This window comes from Podarcis gaigeae (assembly GCF_964106915.1).
Source record: "Podarcis gaigeae genome assembly, chromosome: 12".
Taxonomy (NCBI): domain Eukaryota; kingdom Metazoa; phylum Chordata; class Lepidosauria; order Squamata; family Lacertidae; genus Podarcis; species Podarcis gaigeae.
In genome coordinates, this window is record NC_139688.1 from 60716310 (window position 1) to 60739907 (window position 23598).

General features: G+C 43.6%; 1 protein-coding gene across 2 annotated transcripts in view; it reads left to right on the forward strand.

Moving 5' to 3' along the window:
* The window catches only part of CNTNAP2 (contactin associated protein 2), a 1058844-nt gene that overhangs the window by 500771 nt on the left and 534475 nt on the right, over positions 1 to 23598 (forward strand). For both annotated transcript variants that reach the window (XM_083706252.1, XM_083706253.1), the window contains one exon: positions 3544 to 3691. In XM_083706252.1, coding sequence (XP_083562378.1) covers positions 3544 to 3691 — 148 coding nt within the window. The remainder of the gene's footprint in view (positions 1 to 3543; positions 3692 to 23598) is intronic.

The window sequence follows — 23598 nt, forward strand, 5'->3', positions numbered from 1 at the left end:
AAGCAGAATTAACAAGAAGGTATTGTTTGCTTGGAGCTCAGTGAAATGTATCATTGTGCCAAAAGGTGCATAAAATAAAAGGCCGCAACATTCTTAATTTTACTTCTGGGAGCATAAATGCATTGGAGAGCCTCTGCATGCTTCCCTGAGTGCCAGTGTGGTCCAGCACAATGCAGTCAACTAACAGAATCATAATAGCACTGTCAGGAGGATGAATGAGATGGAAGAAATGTTTCCTTTGCTGAGTTTATGGGCTGATCTGCATATTCAGAACGAGTATGTAACATAGCTGCTGAAGATGGATGGGAGTTTTTTGAAAGTGGGATATTGAAGGCCCCAATGCAGACAATTCCAACAAGAAAGAAAAGTGGGAGGCATCTAAGGAAACCGGATGAGCTGAGATGTAAGAAGGGCGTGTATAAGAAATGGAAGAAAGGGGAAATACCAAAGGGGTAGCCTGCCAACCTAACAGTTCGAAAGCACGCAAGTAGATAAATAGGTACCTTCCGGCGGGAAGGTAAACGGCGTTTCCGTGCGCTGCTCTGGTTTGCCAGAAGTGGCTTAGTCATGCTGGCCACATGACCCAGAAGAGCAAGATGAGTGCTGTAACCCCAGAGTCGGCCACAACTGGACCTAATGGTCAGGGGTCCATTTACCTTTACCTAACCAGCAGTTGCAGGGGGGATGTTAGCTGGGTCCAGCTAAGAATGAACTCAAGCTTGCAAGAGAGGTTAAAAATAATTTTTAAAAGTTTTCTTTGGCTATGCTTGAAGCAAGAGGAAGATTGATCAACTAGCAGGTTCACTGAATGGAAATGGAGAAATGTTATTGGGTGACAGGGAGAAGGTGGAACTGCTGAACACCTACTTTGCCTCTGTCTTCACCCAAAAGGGAAGCGATTCCCCACCTGGTGATAACAGAATAAATGATGTAAGGAGGGAGCTGCAGCCCAAGACAGGAAAAGGTGGAAAGGGAACACCTAGCCTATTTGTTTTCTCCCTCTCTGCAGGGTAGCACTTGAACCAATGGCTTCAAGTTACAAGAAAGGAGATTCTGACTTAACATCGAGAAGAACTTTCAGACAGAGCTGTTTGGCAGTGGAACCGTCTCCCTCAGTTCCAGACTCTGTTTTCTCTAAGGTTTTCTTGAAGGTTTTTAAGCCGAGGTTGGGTGGCCACCTGTCCTGGTTGCTTTAGTTGAGATTCCTGCCTTGCAGGGGGTTGGACTAGGTGGCCCTTGGGGTCTCCATCATTTTATGATTTTATGAAGACTGCAGGTGGGTGACCATAATGCATAATGAATGCTGCCCTGCCTCAGAAATTCCCTAATTTTTTATTTCTTTTTAAAATGCACATTATGCATTTAAAATTTCTTCTTTTTTAAATGCACATTTTGAAGAAAGCTAGACAAGACTAGACTTTCATTTGGCTATTTTTCTGAGTGTATGGAGGTTTCTTTTTCTTAGATGAAGGGGGTCTGCACGTCTTCCACCCCCATTTTGAAAGAGGGTTGCACTATGTGATTCTACCAAACATATAACTTAAGTATCCTGGCTTAAACATCTCATTGGATAATTATGAACTTTTGAAACTTCCAGAATTGTGACAAACTGTTAGTTGAATCAATCTGTGTTGCAAACTAGTATGAAAATGCATTCGGAGCAGAAGGCATTCAGTTCAGTTCACATTTAATGGTGAACATACCGAGATGGCATGGGGATGAGGGACCAACTCCCTTCTCTTGCGGGGGCCCAATTAGTGCCATTGCCTTCCGTTAAGAGTTTGGGTGTAATCCTTGATGCCTCCCTTTCCATGGAGGCGCAAGTTACAGCAACAGCCAAGGCAACATTTTTCCACCTTCGCCGAATCAAGCAGTTGGTCCCTTACCTTTCCCGCCCTGATCTGGCCACACTGATCCATGGCTGTCATCTCCAGGCTTGACTACTGTAATTCGCTCTATGCGGGGCTGCCCTTGAAGCTGTCCCAGAAACTCTAGCAGGTGCAGAATGCTGCAGCGAGGCTCCTCACGGGGTCTCTGCCATGGGAGCATATTCACCCAGTGCTTTTCAAGCTGCACTGGCTCCCGGTGGAGTACAGGGTCAGATTTAAGGTGCTGCTTTTGACCTTTAAAGCCCTTCACGGCCTAGGACCCTCGTACCTACGGGACCGCCTCTCCTGGTATGCCCCACGGAGAGCCTCAAGGTCCATAAATAACAACAGCCTAGTGGTCCCGGGCCCTAAAGAAGTTAGATTGGCTTCAATCAGAGCCAGGGCCTTTTCAACTCTGGCTCCAGCCTGGTGGAACTCTCTGCCTCATGAGACCAGGGCCCTGCAGGATCTGATCTCTTTCTGCAGGGCCTGTAAGACAGAGTTGTTCCGCCTCGCCTTTGGCTTGGAGCCAATTTGATTCCCTCCCTCTCTTTCTTTTTTCATTTCCTTCTCCTCCTGCGATGAGGCTACATTTTAATATTTTAATGTTCCATTATTTTAATGTTGTATTTTATTTTTGTTTTTAAGTTGTAATCATTCATCTTGTTTTTATTATTGCTTGTAAGCCGCTCTGAGCCCGGCCTTGGCTGGGGAGGGCGGGGTATAAATAAATTATTATTATTATTATTATTATTATTATTATTATTATTATTATTATTAAAATTTTCCAAAACAATGTGAGAACTGGAGCACAGACATATTTTTAAAATTCACAGTTCTCTGAATTTTGCAATGTTGTTCTCCAGCTGAGCAATGTATACAAAAGTATATAACTTGGACTCCAGATACAATATTACAACAACAAAAATCCCACCATTCAACAATGGATTATATTTGTCTCGATCAGAACCTGCTTCATAATCCAAATTCAGAAAAGGGGTGGGAGTGCCCACCTGTCAGTCATCTGTTGTCATAGATGATGTCAGGGGATTTGACATCACTTTAGCAAAGTGCTGCTAAAAGCAAGCTCCTCCCCCACTTCGTTTCAGCAGCTGTTTCACAGCAATGAATGGGCTGAGGAAACAAAGGGGATCCCCTCCCACCAAGCAGGATTGGCCTCCCTTTGCATCAGCTGACGCGGTGTGGGTGTGGGGGGGGGGGACCTGTGTAGTCCTGTTCAGTTCCTGCTTTGTGCAATGCTCCCAATAACAAGCTGCTTGTGGGCCCTTTGGAAACGGCTCCTGTGGGCTTTGGCCAACCCCTCCCCTTGTAGCCAAGCCCCTGCATGACATCAGGGTGGGGTGTTGTGGGATGGCTTGCCCCAGAAGCAGCCTTGCGGGCCAAATAAGGAAGCCTGGTGGACCAAGATTTCCATGCTAGGAAAATGGCTGTCCTAGAACTTCTTATCATTCTGGGATGGGCAGAGTGCAATGCAACTTCTAGGATCGTTCTTCCAGGTGGGATAGTGTGGCAGAAGCAGCACAGTGTGGCAGTGAACCAAGCAGGTTGCTTTCTGTGGGGATCAAGTTTCCCACCGGATTACTCTTGTGAAAATGGTCTATAGATTCTAAATAGCCCTAGTACTAAAAGGATTTTGTGTTGTTTTTTCCCCTAGGCATTTCCTGGAAATTTAAATTCTGACAGTGTGGTCCGGCATGATTTACAGCATCCAGTTATCGCCCGCTATGTACGGATACTTCCATTGGACTGGAGTGGAGAGGGTCAAATTGGCCTGAGGATTGAAGTCTATGGTTGTCCTTACTGTAAGTTCTTTTAACTTCTGCTATGTCATTTTATTTCTGCTTTCCTGAAGCTTTCTTGTGTAATGGTATTTAGCCTAGTATAATCCAAGCAAGTGTGATCTGGATGCAGGATTTGGGTTGAGTGTAGTTACACTGCATATGTAATATATGCAAACTATAACATATGTAATAAGAGACCTGAGGTAGCATAGTGCCTCAGCTATGAGCTAAGAAGTTCCTGAATCAAGTGCTGACTTCTTCTCCAATATAACAGTGGCCTTGGGGCCAAGGCAATATATGTTATCTCAGCCTCAACCCTCCTTTGGCATTATGGGGGAAATTCCGCTGAACTACCTAACAGAGTTTAGCTGGTCAATACGTAGGAGGTCTCCTTCGTCCACCAACAGAGGGACTTTAGATACAACACACCTTGTCATATTGTGGAAACCTGGACAAACTGCTTTAATCTTAACTGTGGTTAGTAGAAGCAAGTGATCTTGAAATTAAGGTGCCTGGTAGTTTTGTTCCGTCCACCTGTGGAGCAAACTCACTCATACTCTATAGAACATAACACAGCAGGCAGAGATCACACTTCTCTGAATTTTGCAATGCATTTTATTTGCACAAAATAGCTGAAATGCATGAATTATTACTTAAAATAAGGCCAGAAGATGTATTTCAATGCAATTTTTGTATGTTTAAAAATAATATTGCTGCTTTATGTGGAAACGGGCTGCAACAGATCAATGACAAAGCAGAATGCTACATCCCTACTTCAGGCTATAGTTTATGAAGCTGGCTTGTTCTAATTAACTATAAACCAGAAGTAGGTTTTTTTTGGGGGGGCGGGAGGAACTGGCAGTGTTGTTGTTGTTGTTGGACCCTCCTTTTTCACACATTGAGCAGAATGTGAAGAGCATAGGAGTGGAAACCGCTGAGCTTATCCTCCACTGATCACTGAATGTGTGGCCATTCCTCCTGTTGCATCCCCATCCACAGGTCCCCATAGGGGTTGTGACACCTATGCTGTGCTGACCCTAGAAGTCCCACCACCCCACTGGCTGCATTTGTGGAACTAACAGCCTATTCTCACATGCCAGCTAGCAGTGGTGGTAAGAGTGGGCCACATTTGCATCATGCGCTTCTTCCAAGGAGTGTGCAGAGATGTCTCACAACAGTGCAAGTGAAGTAGGTTATGCTTAGAGGGAGGCTCACCCAATGATATGAACCTGAGATGTGTACATATAATGCCAGCTGCTACATCTTAATCTGGGGTAACTCACATTACCCAGGTGTGGGAATAACTCACATATGCTTCCCACCCAGAATCTGTAATATCTGCAGGTGGGCAGGGCTAATGAAGTGCTCCCATCTCATGAATGGAAACATTGCTCGAAAAGAAGGAATGCATGACAGGGAACCATACCACTGGGCCTGCCCTACCCCCCCCCCACATGGTTCTTTCATGCTCATCTTACTAGAACATTGTGACATGATGTTATGGAGTGATAGGTCTCATGCTGCTGCCAGGAAGAATGTACACCAATGCAGTGCTCCAGCAATATTATGTCAAATGTTATTCACTTTTCCTAATAATTGCAAAGATAGGCTTGCCATACATCAGTATAATTCCCGACATGGCAACACTACGGAAAAAGCAGCAGAAACATCTCCAAAAGCTTAAAATCACCAGTTTTTTTCTGAGAGGGTAAGTTTCTAAAAAATACCTCAACAACTTTGCGGGTTTCAGGAATTTTACTTTTTGAAATATGGCAACCCTATTCAAAGAGTCCTAGACGCCCCCTCCCCAAAGCTTGGATTATGGCAGCATGTAGTATTGTGGGTTGGAGAGGAAACCTGCCGTGGGGCAGGAGGTTGATGAGAATTACTGAAGAGACATAGACCATCTGGAGGGGATATACTGGGACAGCTTTTCTTCACTCAAAAGACACAATCCAACTGAAACCCTTTTAAATTAATGGAAAGTTAATGTTCTCTAATGTGTTGCCTATTTTGCAAGCATAGTGTTGTTGACTATTTAAGGTTATCACTTTAAAAAGTGAACACTTTTAAATAATATATCACCACCTAGTCTCCTGACTGGGATGCGGGTGGCGCTGTGGTCTAAACCACTGAGCCTCTTGGGTTTGCCGATCAGAAGGTCGGCGGTTCGAATCCCCGCAACGGGGTGAGCTCCCATTGCTCGGTCCCTGCTCCTGGCAACCTAGCAGCTCGAAAGCACGTCAAAGTGCAAGTAGATAAATAGGTACCACTCCGGCAGGAAGGTAAACAGCATTTCCGTGCACCAGAAGCGGCTTAGTCATGCTGGCCACATGACCCAGAAAACTGTCTGTGGACAAATGTCTGTTCCCTTGGCCAGTAAAGCGAGTTGACTTCCTCATCCAGTGATGTCAAACGGTTTTATTATGTTGGCACATAAGCAGAAAGCATAAACCCATTCTGGTAAAGTCAATTTCGCCTGTAAGTACTGAGGTTGCAGTTGCAAGGTGTTCAATCCTAGAAGGTGGAGGGAAAGTAATAGCAGTTCAGTCTTACAGACAGATCTGGTAAAGATCCAGAGACTCCATACAGGAAAATGGAAGAAAGGAGGAGTTAGTCAACTCTACCCCATGATTAATTAGAACCACCTAGATAGATAGATAGATAGATAGATAGATAGATAGATACGGAAATGTGTATTTCAACATTGATAGGAACACATTTTTCATGCATTTGGGTCCATTCTTGGAGCCAAGGACCATATCACAACATCTGGAAAAGTGCAAAATCTGAAGGAATTACACCCCTGGAGGACGTCCGGGTTAGCGCGATCAACTAATGGCGGATTCCCTCTGAGCTCTGGAGGGAATCGGCTCCGCAGGATTGGGTCTTGCCGCTGCAGCGACGCGGGGACCCTCAAAAATCACAGGCGGTGAAGCCTGTGAGCGTGGTGACTCGGCGGGCACCATTTGCGCCCCCCCCAAGCTGCGAAGGAGCCTTTTTAAAGGCTCCGGAACAGGGAAGGGGTGAGCAGCGCGGTGCTGAGAGTAGACTGCTCCTTCTGCGGAGCGAAGCCGCATTGCCATGGTCGGAGAGCGCTGACTTCTTCTTGTGAACAATTGGACTTTAAAGTAACAACCCGTGAGTAGTACGGAAATTGGGATTCTAATTTTTTTTTTTTTTACGAATTAGGAACGAGTGGGGAAGGCTTAAACAGGAAGTCAGCCCCCCCTCTTTGTAAATAATTTAAAGCAAAGGACCTGCTAACTAAGGTCGAGAGAATTTTTTTTTCTTTTTTGGTAAAAGACTTTAATTTCATGGTTTGGCATTATAAGAAATCATACTGGAGGATAAAGAACTAATTTTGAGAGCTGAAGTGTCACCCCCCCCCCCGGAGCCGGGAGTGCTCCGCGAGAAAGCCTGCTGATGAGGCATTGAAGAGTTTGACAGCTGTCAAATTAGCTGTCAAGACGGAAAAAGAGAACTTTGTTTCTGTGGCTTCTGCTGGTTATTTTTGTTACAATTTGTTGAAAATAAGGAAGAGCTGATACAAACTAACTTGACTTTTGGATTTGAACTGAAAGAAACATTTAAGGAACCAAAATCCCTCTAGAGGGGGTTTTGGGACATTACAAGAATGGCTGGAGGAGGGAAAATCCAGGCTGAGTTGGGCAGAGTATTTGTTCTCTTGGGAAAGTTACAAGGCCAAATTGATGTTTTGGCTACAATGACCGCTCCCCGCTTAAAACGGGGGGGGGGGGGCGCCCTTTGCGTGGACGCGTGCAGCCCTAGATCTGGAGCGGCTCCAACAGCATAGGCTTGGCTTTGCCTTCCCTCAGGTTGGATACCTGGAGGTCTCTGCCTACCTCAGTCAGTTGTCCAATCCCACCTGGGGGAAGCGTTGCCAAGGAGACCAGGCCGGGTAGGGGAGGGATTACCTGCCCAAACAATAGAGGGAGGATCTTACCTGGGAATCCTCTCTTGGCTCCAGTGCTTCTCCCACCCTACCCACCCTCAGTTAACGTCTCATTTTGCAGGTTAACTTTTCTTCACAGGTTTTGCAGGTTAACTTTTCTTCACAGGTGTGCGGGCGCTGCTACGTTAAGGTCGCTGTTAAAGGGCCGGAAAGGAATTTCCCTGCATTGGCAGGTTTCGCCTTTCCCGTAGCAAAACGTCACAACTTTGGCGGTATCAGGCCTTGGGCGGAATCCTTTTGTCCATCTTCCTCTTTGCGGTGGCGATACCAGGGTTCCCCGTTAAAGGGGTTTTCTGAAGGGAGGCTTTGACCTTACGCCGAAAGGTTGTCATTGCTCTCCCCTGCGGCGGCGGCGTTACGGGGGCGGCTATCTCTGCTTGAACATATGTTCTCCAGAGCCGGCCCATCCCCCCCCCCACATACTGGATAACCCTGATGCTCCCTAGGTCCCCGGCTGGGGACTGAGGAGGGAGAACGCCCAATGCCTGAGCCAAGGTCTACCCACATTTGAAATTTAATAAAGTTGTGGCCAATTTAATCCCATAGCACGTTGTCTTGAGTCGTTATTCCACATGACGTGGGGACCGCACGGGATCTGGGGACTCCGCCTGTCCACGCAAATGTTACAACTCTGGACTTAACATTAAATAATTTCATTGAATTTGATAAGGATTTGAATCAGGAAGCCTGTGCAACTGGACAAACAGAGAAACTCGTGAGCTTTGAGAATTTGGAGAAGGAGACATATGTTGCTTCTGAAGAAAAGGAAGGAGGAGCTGTAATTTCGCAGATGTCAAAAGAGAGTTTGAGGCCTGATATGATGACAACAAAGGAAAATATTTTTTTTATAATATTTATTAAGGATTTTTTTATTACAGTATGAAAAAGTAAGCAAAAGTATTACATATCATAACATATTTTCTTATCTCCTTTGGACTTCCTCACATCTCCCGCTCCTGCGTTCCAAATTATAAAAATTAAACCAGCAATTTATCACCTTATCTCCATCCTTACTATCTAATTTTCCAATGTTATATCAAATTTTAGATACCTTTGTTTCACTCCTTAGAAAATTAAACTTAGCCTAATAATTATCTAAAAATTTGTTTTTTCTTGAATTTGACTTATCTTCATAATTCACTTCGTCTGTTTTAATGGTGCTAAGTTGTTTATAATCAAGCATCCTGCTTAACATTCATACAATTTACAATATTTTTGCAAATAAATCTTAAATTTTTTCCAGTCTTCTTCTACCGTCTCCTCTCCCAGGTCTCGGATTCTGCCAGTCATCTCGGCCAATTCCATGTAGTCTATCAGTTGCATCTGCCATTCTTCCAGTGTGGGTAGATCTTGAGTTTTCCAATGCTTAGCGACAAGTATCCTTGCTGCAGTTATTGCATACATAAAAAATGTTCGGTCCTTCTTTAACACCCCTTGGCCAACAATACCCAAAAGGAAGGCCTCTGGTTTCTTAGAGAAGGTATACTTAAATACCTTTTTCAGCTCATTATATATCATTTCCCAGAAAGCCTTCACTCTAGGGCAAGTCCACCAAAGGTGAAAGAACGTTCCTTCATTTTCCTTATACTTCCAACACTTATTATCAGACAAGTGGTATATTTTTGCAAGTTTGACTGGGTCATGTACCATCTATATATCATTTTCATTACATTTTCTTTCAAAGCATTGCATGCAGTGAAATTCAGGCCAGTAGTCCACAACCTTTCCCAGTCCTCAAACATAATATTATACCCAATGTCCTGTGCCCACTTTATCATAGCCGATTTAACCGTTTCATCTTGTGTGTTCCATTTGATTAAGGTGGAAGTTAGAGCTTTGGGGATTTTTGAATTGGAAAAGAGTAATAAACAAGATTTGGAACACCCCATAGGCCCTACTTTTAAGTATGGAGGTCTGGCTGGAAGAAACATGGGTCCTGTTGGGCTGGAGCTTCTCCGAGATTTGGTGTTCAATATTAAGGATTATCAAAAAGACCGGCAGAGAGGAACTGAGAGAGAATTAAGAGCCTCGGACGTGAGATCTCCAGGCTGATAGTAGATCAAGACTGATGGACACTTGTTGGGGGCTGAAACCGGGAAAGGGGGGTGGAGTTTGGGAATCCAAAGGGTTCATAATTACAATGTAATCTGTTTTTATTTTGTTTGTTATTAGTATGAAAATTGGGAAATTCGTGGAAGGGAATCTTGGTCGACCTTAGAAAAAATGTTTTAAGAATAAGAATTGATGGATAAGTATTGATGTTTAAGTTTGGATAAGGGAGAATTGGACTTTAAAATGAATTAAATTAAATGAAAATAAGGTTAGCAAAAATAAATTGAGGAAAGGGATGAAGTAGAAAAAGTAAAATAATAATATGTTAAGATAAATTATTAAGTTAAAGTTGAGAAATAAGTAATAAGGATTTGCTGAGCTAATAATTTGAATTGGAATACAAGAAGGGGAGGTGTGAGGAGGTCTGAGAAATAAGTCAAAAGAAATTAAGTAATTGAAGTTTTATGTGTGTGTTTTTTTAACTGTTTTTAAATTTTGTATTTTTGTATGTTTGTTATTTTTTTTTTTTTGTTCTATTGGGGAAAAAGCTAATAAATATTCATTAAAAAAAAAAAAAGGAAATACAACCCTGCTCTATATATTAGTCCGGAAGGTATGAAGTAGGTATACATTCACTTAAAAATGTGGACCAAACAGATTTCTCTTCCATCGTTTTCTGAAGTCACACATAAAGTTGCTGCAAAAAAGGACTCTCTTTCTTTAGTTAATATAAATCATAGGTTTCCCTTCATGCTGTAGCAGGCTATTTTTCAAAGCAGGGATTCATATAAATTACAGCAAAACCCAGCTTTGTGTCATGACATTCTCTTTCCTGGCTTCTTTCTACCATTTCAACCACTGTAAATAATACTCCTAGTTAGTCACCATGGAAAAGGAGAAGAGATTTCTGAAAGTGTGGCCTTTAAAGCAAGTCTTTGGAAAATGAAGTCTCCCTGGTGTCCTTTCATTCAGCTGTGGCAAGTAGATGTGGAGAATCGTAGCCTAATTCATTCTGCATAGCCTTTTCAAGCTCTTTGCTTGAGTGAATGTCCATAAAGGCTTTGGTTGGCATTCTGCCACCTTCTCATTTCTTCAGCAGTGACCGATCAGTTTGTCCACAGTGACTTGGTCGCCTGGGAAATCAGGGATTGATCTTTCTGAAAGGAAAAGTTCACCAGATTTAAGGTCTGGAGTTTTGTTTCTGTGTCACCGGTTTTAAGCCTAAGGGGCCGCCTCTGTTTCACTGATGTCTAGAGTAAGATATGAATTGCCAACCATGGCAATTATGCTTCAGCCGTCATTCATGTCATTCTTTGCTATTTCATGACCACGTCAGCAGGGAGTGACAGGATGGCAGTGGAAGGAATCTTGCATGATTCCTCTGTGTGGCCAGAGTTTCCCTTCAGGCCCCCGTCATCAGTTAGCTTTCTTTTGCTTATTACTTAGGTCCATCTGCACTATATGCTTTCAGCCATATCATACCACTTTAAACAGTCATCTCCCCCCCCCCCCAAGAAAAGAATCCTGCGAGCTTTATTTTGTTACGGGTGCTGAGAGATGTTAGGAGACATCCATAGATAGAAGTCTCCAAAGAACTCTCAGCATCTTTATACTTCCTAGGATTCTTTGGGGGAAGCCATAGATGTGCCCTTTGGAATCCTGCCTTCCCACCAAATGATCCAAAGCGGCAGCTATGTTAGTCTGTTGTGGCAGAAATAACAAACAGAATTGACTATGAGAAAGACCAGGTCTATGGACTAAAGACCAGGTGATCTGAGGTTTGAGGTATTGGCCTAATTTGGCAGGATGCAACTGAATGTAGAAAAGAAGAAGAAACTGAGGTGAGAATGAGAAGTATACTTTATGGAGAGTTGCATTTCTGTCTCTTCCTTAATTACTGATACTGGGATCCTCAAATGGGTCCCCATGCTTAAGAAGCTGATACCTGGGTGCGTATCTTCAGCATTTGTTTCAGATTTCTTGCACCAGATCCTAAACATTTATGCAAATCTGCTACCTGGAGAGAATACACACATTAAATAAAATCTGTGTAGTTTGTGAAGTTGCTCAAGTGTAACAGGCCATATTCAGCTTCCCAAGCACTTACATACTTTGTAAACTCTGTCCTATTATATTTTTCAAAAGAAAACTAATTTTTTAGATGCTGTTTACTCATTCTCATGGCAGAATGCCAGCTCATTAGTAAATAGTTTTTGGGTATCAGCTTCTTAAATATTATAAGCTACTGTAGAACCACAACAGAAATAATTAATACAACTAATGCACTAAAAGAATCATGTTCATGTGGAACTAGTGCCAGCTTGCATTAACCTTTTCTATTTCTTATCACAATTCTTGAATGCCTGTGGACTCACTGCTGCTTTTGTTTTGAGGTGATGTAAGATACTATGACCCAGTGAGCAGAGGCTTCCCTAGGAGTGGCTCAGAAGTGGTTCAGGGCTTCTGCTAGGCTGGCAGCCTGACAGTGGCAGCCTCCACATGGCTGGCTGTATTTGGATGATCATCTATTGACTCTGGAGGCTGAGGTATGAATTAGATTTCTGGCCTCTCAACTTTTGGAAGCTGACATATGAATTAGGTCCCTTCCCTCCTCCCTTCATGATTATCTAAGTGAAAAGCAAAAGTCTTTGGTTAACCAACCATTGTTTCCCATAGTGGTTCCCAGTTCTAAAACAAGGAGTTCTGATCCCTTGTCACTGCTAACAGCGGAGCATCTGTCACTTTCCTTGGACATGCAGGGACATGTTGCTGGATTGATGTCAATGACCCTGGTAAGATGTATTTTCTGCAGTGACAATGTTTAGAACACCTACAAAATTGCTTTTATTTAGTAATTCTCTATTCCAGAAACAATATATGTACCTCAGTAGGTTTTAAATATGATTACATTTCTGCACAGTTATCAGATGAGCTCAAAGATAGTTTGATTGTTTGTTCTTTGACTAGAGGGACAGTATAACAATCCCTGGTGACTAGCCAGCTTTCCGGCAGTAAGCAGACTCCCGTCAGCTCAAGATACTTTTTATTACAGAAACAAACATCCTGAGCGGGGCTTCGCACCCCTCTATAGATGCTCTAATCTGCTCTAATCTAATCTCAATAGATGCTCTAATCTGAATCCGAGTTCTGCTTCCGACAGGATCTACCCCAGAACCTCGTATGTCTGCCCCTCCCCTTCCGCTCCTCTTTGAGGCATTCCCAACGCCTCCTCCAAGGACTGAGAGTCTGAATCAGCTCTTCTCCACTGACAGTGGATAGCCTCTCTCTTCTCCACTGGCAGCCTGGCCTCTCCTTGGCCCTTCCTTCACAGGGAGGGCTGTGGGGTTTCAGTTTTGGAAACCAGCCCTTAGGAACTGCTAGCTCTGAAGTTTAACCCTTCTGCCCAGTGGCGTAGCGTGGGTTGTCAGCACCCGGGGCAAGGCAAGTAATGTGCGCCCTCTAACCCATAGATTTGCGCCCCCTAGCCCGTGGATTTGCGCCCCCTAACCCTAACCCCAGGTGTTGCACCCGGTGCGGCCGGCCCCCCCTGCACCCCCCACGCTACGCCACTGCTTCTGCCTCCTCAGGAAAGTCAGCCTCTTGTTCATTTTTCGAGGCTAACCCTTCTACTGGGTCCTGGGGAGCCACGTTCTGCTGCACACCAGCCCAATCTCTGAGCGATGTGAGATTCCAGGGGTTCCTGGCAGTTCCCCAGGGTTTGTGTTCCCTTTTGGAAATGAGACACAGCAGAGACTGTGATGCCTTTAGGGTATATGGTTTATTTATGCATTTATACAACCTGAGCCTGTGAAGGAGGGTCTTGTTTCTCCCATAGTCACAGCCTAGGATTCAAGAATACCAACCCTTTCTGCACTTCTCTGGTTTTCCAGCTTGCTGCCTTGCTTCTCAGTCACACAGCTCCCAACTCTCAGCTCTGGCATTATTCCTTCTCACTATGTATGAGTGGAGGGAGGGGAGGGGACCACCCATTTGCATCTCCTTTGGTCTCCATACCCCCCCAGCAGGAGGTTAGGCCAGCTTGATTAGATTATAACACTTCTTGCTGGATCCAGGGACTAGAAGTCTGGAACCCATCTTGATACCCCAAGCCTTGCTTACATTCTAACACCTACTGAATCCAGGGGTGAGAGAGGTCTGGTACCCACAAACTCATAACACTACCCCTTCCCCACAGAACTGAACACCTATCCCCAGATGTGTAAGCAGCAAAATTCAGCTTACCTTTAGAAAAATCACAGACAGACTAGTGGAGGCATTAGAACAGATATAATCAAAAACTGATAATAAAACACAATTAACCCAACCCAGTAACAGCCTATTCCTCTCAGGCAAGTGCATCAGATCACTTCAGGCGCTCCCAGTCTGTTCTGTATCCAAATAGTTTACCCAGCCCCCTCCCCCCGCAGGCCTGAAGTGATGAGTTCCGTCATATTTAAACCAGGATTATGAGCCTCAGTACCAGTGCTGCATTACCCAAATGCCTTGATCCCACTTTCCTTTGTGCCACTGCAGCACAGAGCAGCTTTCAAGCACACACAAGACTTTCAGAGTATTTCCTAAACATCATCAAACAGTTCCCATCGCCACAAACATGCAAAAAGCACAAATCAGTAGCATTTTAAAACCATTGCCAAAACTTGCAGGAAGGATCCCTTGAGTTGGGGGAGGGGACCCTACTCATTTGCTATCTTGCACAGGGCCACTTCCTTTGTTCCTCTTAATAGCCCATCAGCTCACCAGGAAGCTAGCCAGGCTGTTCCAGGAATTAGAAGGGGGTGCCAGGCATTACAAGGGTCTCAGCATACAGCCTACTCCCTGTTCCTATACTATCTCCTTCATTCTGCAATAAAAAAGAAACAGAGAGAAAAGCAATGCAAGAGAAACATTTACCTTAGAACAGAGGGCAGCTGTTCCTAGGGGTATCGGATAAAATGATTGTAAGCCCCCAGCCACACATGGCCAAATGTGGCTGTCTACTTTGGCGTGGTCTCTCTCTTAATTGGTGACCCTCCTGTGGTTTTAAATGCTACATGGCTGGAAGAATGGGGTAGGGGATTAGCATTGTTCTCTCCCCGCCCCCATCTTCTTTTGAGGCCACAGATCTACAAAGACTTTAGCACCTTGCAATTGTTCTGCCTCCATGCTCTGAAGAGAGTTGGACAACTGGGCAACACTCCTGGGCATCGTGGGAGATTAAAATGCAACTAGTCTTAGCAACTCAATGCTGCTGGCAGCTTTGCTCATGGTCTCTCTGCCTTCTACTGCCAGGAAGGCTCACAAGAGACCACCTGCAGAGAGGCTTGTAAAGGTGCCTGGAATAGGGCCATCTTCAAAGGCACCTTGAGGAGCCTCTCTGCAGGTCATCTCCCGTGTGCCTTCCTGGCAGTAGAAGGCAGAGAGACCGTGAGCGAAGCTGCACTGAGTTGCTAAGACTAGTGTGCATATGCAGAAGAAGAGGTTTGCTTATTTGTTTTCCAGCTGTGGGAAAGTCAACCGATTGCAAAGGATTTATTGAACTTGGTGACATTCGAAATCAGCTTCTGCTGGACACGTATAGCTTATTCCAAATTGTTGATGAGACATGATTTTAAATTCCTTACCATCCAACCATAGATAATTGTTCAGGGAAGACAACCACTTCTAAGTAAACTGACTCAGTGCTACCCTTTTATTGACTGCTGAGTTAAAAGAGCCAAGTGGAACTTGGGGAGTTGTACGTCTCCCACTGGTTTATTACTGCAATGTTTCTCTTGCTGACCTCGTCATTCTTTGTTCTGTGCTGTGAGCTCTCTTCCATTAAAGCCTCTCTCATGACCTCTCATTTTCTGCCCCAAGTGAGCAGTTCTTCGATTCCATTGCTTCCTCTTTCAGCTTTCTAATTACCGCAGTGTCAAGTAGCATCCTGCCTTGCAGATTGTCAGCTGAGTTGAAGGGACTCATCGTCCCCTTTGCACAATAGGGAAATTAATGCAAAGCCTTTGGGGAGTGAGCCAGGGCCTTTCCTTGACACCACGGGCTTAATTCCTTGTGGTGACAGAAGGCTTTTGATGTGAGGCACCTGCACTGTCTGGCTTTGATCTGAAAACATTCCACACAATTTAGTGCCTTTTGAAAGTAAGGCCCAGTGTATTACTTCAGTGAAATGTTATCACAGCCTTTAAACTGGCGCATATAATTCGTTGGTTGGGTGAATCAGATCTTAATCAGAACTAAGATGCTATTGTACAGCTATGTGTTTTTGTTTTGTGGGGTGGGGGGTTCATATCATAACACCAGATATGAACTAGCTAATGCAAGAGAACAATTTCATATGTATTCCTTATGCCTCTGAGCAGCAGTCTTAAATGCCTTCAATTAGAGTTTCTCAATTGCAGGAAGATGCTCATTATGAAAAGGAAGATTTTGAAAAGGATAATGCTTTCAAAAACATTCAGATGTTTTGTGGTTATCTAGCTTCCATTTTTCAGATATTAGAAGTCTGGCACTTAATTGTAATTTAAAAACATTATCTTGATGGTGATTTTTACAGCATTGTCCTAAACTTGTTATTCATTCCCTTGGATTAAATTTATTGGAAATTTGGATTTATCAGCCTTCCCCAATCAAAACACACAACAATGGTGGAATTATCCCACCTAATCATAGCTTAAGAGAGCTGGAAGGGACCCCAGTTCACCCCCCCATCTGTAATGCAGGATCCTAGTGATTGGCTGCCCAGCTTCTGCTTAAATGCTTCCAGCAAATGTGAGCTCACCACTTCCTGAGAGGTCAAACATCTTGACCATTAAGAGGTTTCTCTAACGTTTAGCGAAATTCTTTCTCCCTGCAAGTTCTGCAAAGTCAACTAAGCAAAGAAGAAGAAAGAAGACCAGAACTCCCACCTCCCACTCTACAAAGACAGAGGGACAGGAGAGAGGCCTCAACCTCAAGATCTGAGAGCACATGCAGCTTGGTATGGAGGAGGCCCTGGCGTTTAGGTCCCAAGTCATGTAAGAACCAGGGTCCTGAATTGGATCCAAATCAGACAGGCTGCCAAGGGAGTTTTTTCTTTTTTAAAAGATTGGGATAATATACCTAGTCATGCACGTCAAAATTCTGGTAGCCGTATTCCATAGTGACTGAATCCCCTGTGGCCCCTTTGAGGGCAGGACCCTGCAGAACTCCTTGTGGTGATCTGAGTGGGAGCCTCCCAGGGATGGGTTGGCCAACCTAGCTCTGCCCAGAAATGGCGGCACCTCTGAAGCATCTGAAACTGGTGCCCCTCAGGCTGCGTGGGTTTCAGCTGACTCTGAGAGTCCACCTGCCGCATACCTGCTCTTTCAAGGGGACTGCAACCCTGTTCAGTATAGAGTATAACTAGGCACATTGATAGCTGTTTTGGAATTCTAAATAGAACCTTGATTTTATTGTTTTTAATACCTGTCTGCTTTTAACAGCATAGAAATAAGGTCACTTCTTATTTTCATCAGTGAAATAAGTCTCTTTGACACTGAATATGCTGTAGATATTCTAAGTGAATTTACGTGATTGATCTTCTGTCATAATGCAGGCATTAAATATGGTCTGTGAATAAACCTAACTCATGGTTTTATCACATTTTGCTGCTGAAGTTTATCAGCTTCAGTCAGCACATATTCCAGGTTATCTTACCCTAGAGAAAGCCTAACTGCTTTTTCATGTATATTGAATTTTTTTATGTTAGTGTATAAGCAGGCTACTATTTTTGTTACACTAATTGCTAAAACCATTTCAGAATTTATCTCAAAATCCTTCTTTTAGATAGAAATGCCAGGAACATCCTGAAATAAAAAAAATCAAGGTCTTATATATAATAATAAATGTTCATAAATGTACCAAGCAAACACGTACATGAATATATGAGCCACATGTCAGAAGCAGCACAGGAGAACAGCCCAGAGGCCATTTTGACTCCCAAACTGACCAAATGTTTTCTCTGTAGGGTTGAAGGAAAATGGAAAAGTCTCTCCATTGTCTTTTCCTTCACAAATCCTGTCTTAAGGGTATGTCTGTGTATGCATAGGGTGAGCCTGTGACCTGGCTTAGAAACTAAGTATTTATCATTACAAAAGACTGACCAGGCTCCCCAGGGTATCCAATCAAGTAACCATTAACAGGTAACCTGCCAAACAGGAGATAAACAACGCACTCAGATTTCTGTTGTAGACCGCCCTTTCTGTGATGTATGTATGATGTTTCTGGGGGTGGTCTTAGACTCCAGGGTGGGCAGTTTAAAATGTCTATATGAGGGTGGGCACACCTTTGTTCAGGGTCCTCCTCCTTTCCTGCATGTGAGGGGAGCACCCTCTTGCAACAGTTCAATAAAGATCAGGCTTACTGGTTGCTTTGCTTCTCAGTATTCTCTGGTTGGCCTCTGTTATTTTCTCTGACTGATGGAGAACCTACAAAGGACTCTATAAGGGCTCTTGTGTTCCCCATAAGGGAATAAGGGCAGTTTTTTGTTTATTACAATCCATAAGGATTTGTGTCCCAAACAGCTTTGCAAATACTGTATTGTCAACAGACAGTAGACCTACATGGGAGGGAGGAAGAGATGGCAGAATTGTTTGGTGTATTAGCATAATCTCAAAAGCCAATTAAATATGATGTGAATTCATGATAGAGGCAACAATTATTTGGATTGGGGGAAAAGATCTCTGGGTGGGGCTACGTAAACACATATAGAGCCCCACTTGCACAACCCATCATGCAGGCAACGAAGGCCTGACACCTGTGGCTCACTGCATGTAGAAATGCACATAGAGAAGTGGAAGGGCTGAGAGTGGAAATGGCACTCAATCAGAGTCGCAGTGTGGGCAGGCTGGGGCGCCATCGCCCTGAGGGATTTTTTTGAGGAGGTGTAACCAGGTGTCCCCATGACAGGCTCCCTCGTGGAGGCCTGAGCCACAAGGGGGGAACATGCTGGGACCTGGCCTTTGGGGCTGGTGCGGAGATGGTGCCTCCTTCACCTCCTGGCCCGTGAAGGGACACCCACGCGCACCCCACCTCTTGACTGTCCACAAGGGTGCTTGTGTCTGTGTGCGTCCAAGAATAGACGGACTGTTCACATATTCGAAATATACTCTGCGAGGCAGCTCTTTCAACACATGATAGGCAACAATTATTTGGATCCAAACAAAGGCGGATAGAATTTTTTGATGGGAAATTTTTCAGTTAAGCTGGGTATGTGAAAGCCCTTCAGAGTGGAAATAATACTTGTGCAGAATTATCTTTATAGCAAGAAGTTTGTTCAAAAAGCTGCTGGGTATAGAAATAAAAGTGCAAAAGTGATTTGTTTGGGTGTTATTGCAAATTGCTTCCATATTTTTAACTTTTGTCAATTCTTATATATTTATAATGGCCTTAAGAAGTATTAAGAGTAGCTTGGGTTCTTGTTATAGTTAATAGACTTTTACTCCAAGCTTACCTGAAAAGAAAAGCCATTCACACACATATTCAAACCAAAGATGACAAGCTGCATTACTCCTGGCTCTTGTCTTCAGGCACAGAGATGAGATGTTGGACAACTTACAAGAATGAAGGCAGTTAATTAACTTTGTGTGGTTGACTTCAAGAGAACACTCAACATACTATGCTTCAGAAAAGTTTTATGTTTTAAAACAACAGGTATCAGAGGAGGTGTAACTTCCTCTGTAGCATGTGGAGAACCTTCCCACCTCTCCAGCATGGCTGCAATGTCCAAAGGCATTCCCGTTTGTCACCCTTCGCTGTGAGGGATACTCTTCCTCTGATCTCGTGCTCAGTGGAACTCAAGCATGGAAGAGACATCCTGAGCTACAAGGCCACTTCCGTTAGTTCATCCTTGACCTATCTGACCTCAACCTGACTCAGACAGCACTGATTTATTCTCTGTAAATACAAATGAGGGTTAGTCGTGATCTAAAGGATCATGTCAGGACAAGTCAGTCCTCGAGATTTTCATTCAACGCTTTCCTTGGGGAGAAAGGGAATAGAAAGGAGCCAATGTTAACATGGTTTTCTTTGTACCAGATCCCATGTTAACACACATTCCCAATCCTGCATGCACTTTTTTATTTCCAGACCCCTCACTAGATTCTCTGAATCTTCTCTGTGAATATTTCTTGATCCCATGGTAGATAACAATCCTTTTTAGAACTTCTGGAAGTTCATTCCAAGGTCATTTCTGTCCTCAGAGATAATAGTAATATCTCTATCATAAATACACCACTTAATTACATCTGTTGGAGCTTTCAACAGTTGCAGCTGAGCAGGTCTGCCACCTCCCCAGAAGTCTGTAAAGTCCGTAAAGTTTCTCTTTCCTAAGGGGAGGAGTTACCTGGAGCAAAGGTGAGCATTCTAAAGAAGGGAAGGGGGTGAATTAAATTTCTCATCACTGTAAAGCATGTTTCATGTGCTTAACTGAATTGGGAGCCTAAGGTAAGATTGATGTTGGCCGTGAATCCTCAGTGGCAAAATTCTGAGTACAAGAGGAGTGTTGTGTGCCAACATGGGGAGGAAGGCCCTAAGTTTATGGAATGCAAATAACTGTTGATTAATTTACCAGTAGGGACAGTGCTTGTTGGAAAGTTCCTTTTGTCCTTGGTGGAGATTATGAATGGTGTAATGGAAGAGCCATGCTGGAGATGACTGTGAGCAAAGGGACTCAGGTACAGAGAAGGGCATGTGCTTGCAGGTCGCTTAAGCGCCTGTTTGGTAAAGTCACCTGTGGAGTGAGGCTTCTGGGAGACAAGGCAGTAAAGGGCATTCCTGGGATTACAGCAAGACAGAGCAGGGCCAGAAAAATGATGCTTTGGGGCTGTTTTGAATGATGTTTTGAAATCCAAGAGTAAATGCATGGCGAGCCTGTACGAGTTCCCGTTTCAGATGTTATTCTAGAAATACGGGGAAAGGATGTTTGTTCCTCCTCTACCCCATAGTTACAATGCCCCAAAGTGTCACCAGCCTGCCAGCTATGCTGATAATTTATTTTTGCAGGCACCAATTATCATTTATAAGAGTCCAAATAAATATCAGCATTACCTCTAGTGTCTTGAGAGTAAGAAAATAATAAGATTTTCAGCAATAAGACATAATTTATAAGCAATAGATTCACTTAATAAGCATTTCAGAGAGATCAATAAGCATTTTGGAAAGATCAATATATCTTGAGAAATAATACATAAATTATATGGTTTAATCTTACCTCATCATCCTGGTTGGAGGTTTGTGTTCTGGTGTTTGAGAGAACACATAGATTTTCTTCCGTCTGAGGTGGATGGAAAGCTGAGTTCCTCAAAGATTGAAATATTGTCTTTATTGATGGGTGAGGATGTATTGTCAGGAGAGTTAAGATTTTTTCACACATTAATTTTTTCATGAATGGTTAAAATCAAAGACATGATTGAAACAATTCTTGCAAAAATGTGCCTGATACATGGGATGGTTACAAGTTAATTGACAAATATAATGAGGACTTGCAGTTGCCTCTGGTTAGGGAACAACGTTAATACTCAATGTGTTAAAAAAAACCCTTTCTACCCCACTCCCCTTCGCCACCCATCTATGAGAAAAGAAATTAAGTTTAAAAGTTATGAAAAGGGAGAGAAAATTGCCGTGAAATTCTCATGAGTTACAGAGGGGTGGGGGTTTTTTGGTGCGTCTTTTGAGGTGATCAGGGGGTGTTTGCAGGTGTCATTCCTTCCACTGCACAAATCATCTCACCAGAGGTCCTCAGTCTGCAGCCCTCCTGAGTGGCAATCTTTCAAGTAAAGCCCAGGGGAACTCTTCCCATGTGACTTTTTCAGAGTGCAGGCAGCCAGGGAAGCTCCAGAACGCTGGAGAAATGTTTACACACAGAGTCATTGGTCACCTCACAGTGATAAGGTAAGCTCAAAGCCCTGCCAAGCACCACAGTTCTTAGAAAGTGTCCCAAGAATGAAGCAGAAAAGTGGAAGCCTCTTTCACAAGGGACAAACACTTTTAAGGAAATGGAGGACCAATTCTGGCACAGCACTAACTAGAAGATTCTTCCATGGCTGGTAGCTCTTCCTGGGCTATCCAGCAAGGAAACCCATAGGCTTTTCTGCGTTGCCATGCTAGATGGGCAAGGTCTAGTCAACCGCAGCCCGGCAGATACCACCAGAAGTTCACAAGCAGCATAGCCTGTAGATGACAGCCGTCCCTTCTGTCCTGCACACAAAATGTTGTATTTGCTCTTCTTATGGGAGCCCCCCCCCCACTCCAGCCCAGGTTTGTATTGCTACCTACCTGGTGATTCATGATGTGCTTCCTGATTTCTCGTGGCAGGATCCATGCCACTCTGACTACATTGGAAGAAGAAAGTAGGGTGGGTGCAGGGCCCAGGAAGTTTCAGACTGATACAGCCATTCAGGCACTAACTGTACGGTAAAATGGCTGTGTGCTATCTAGGCAGTCCCCTTATAGTTTGGGTTCTTCAATTCAGAGGCATTTAAAGATTTCTTTCCATTTGCAATTAACGTGACCCTTGGCGCTTGTGACAACTGCAGCTTCAGGCAGATGGGGTGACTTCCACACATGGAGTGGTTTGGCATGATACAAAGATGTCACCAGCGATATTGTTTGCATTCTCCCTTTTTCATGGTAATAACAAAAAAAGTAAATTACTGATGCTTTCAAATATGCGCCGTAGCCTTCCAAATAAAATGGCAATGTAAGTCTTGCTACTTGCTTATATAGTATCCCTGGAGGGCAAAGTCTTTCAGAATTTACACTGCTTTGTGGATCTGTAAGATGGCAGCATAATCCATCGCTCAATAAGCAGAAATCCCCAATAAAACATTTCTCAGCAATGCACTACAATCTTGTTTTGTTTGAATTAGTGTAGGCATACATAACTTATAAAAATGTGTGTGCCAAGCCTTTGTTCATTTTGCAGAAGATAGAAAATAAAATTAGATATCCAGAACCACCATGTTGTACAATTCTTCTTGGACTGTATTACTTACTTCTGTAGATTAGTGATTCTTATCTTCAAATCATCCTGGGGGCAGGGGACCCCTCTGTGTATAGGAAGCTAGTCTGTCAGGCAGAAGGATTCCAGCTTCAACTTTCCCCAGATTTGCCATTTTGTTTTTATAGAATCATAGAATTGTAGATGGAAGGGGCCCGAGGGTCATCTAGTCCACCCCCCTGCACCTCCTGTTTTGCATGTAAGATAGTGTTTCTCCCCCTCCCCCCAAAAAATGATTAAAGGGACAGACAGTGAGGGTGCCCAATGATGTTTTAATACTTTTATTATTATTTTTTGCAGTTTGCAGGAGTATTTTTGTTGTTGTTCTGTTTGTACTTCCGTCTAAGACATAGCATGCCAATGGGATGTTGTTCATATCTGACAGAGGTCCTGAATTTATTTTGGATATTTGCATTATGACTTAGGTGCAGAAAGGAGTTAATGATATCTTCAATAGTCCGAAGATGTCCGACTCTGCATTCGAAGACACACTTGAGGCTGATTTCTGAGCGGCTAGGTGAGGGCAAAGTAGCCACCTCACAGCTCACTCTAAAGAACTCTGATCTATCTGTAGCAGAGTAGGAGAAGGAGCCAGAGTTTTAATAAGCATTCTTTTTTAGTGTGCTGTCACTCCCTGACATCAGTTGTCAAGTCCTATTTTTATCCTAGAGACAAGAATGTAGCCCCCCCCCCGCCTGAAAACTGCCTTGAGAAAGATACAGCTTGTGACACAGAGGAGTCCAAATTAATTCAATTTATTTAAGAGTAATAATTTATAGCAAACTCTGTTCCTGAGTTGCACTCAAGAGGTCATTTCAAAACCAGTTTAGAATTTAGTTGCCAAATAAGTTGGTAGCGTTTGGCCACCAGTTGCAAACAGTGTTAGAT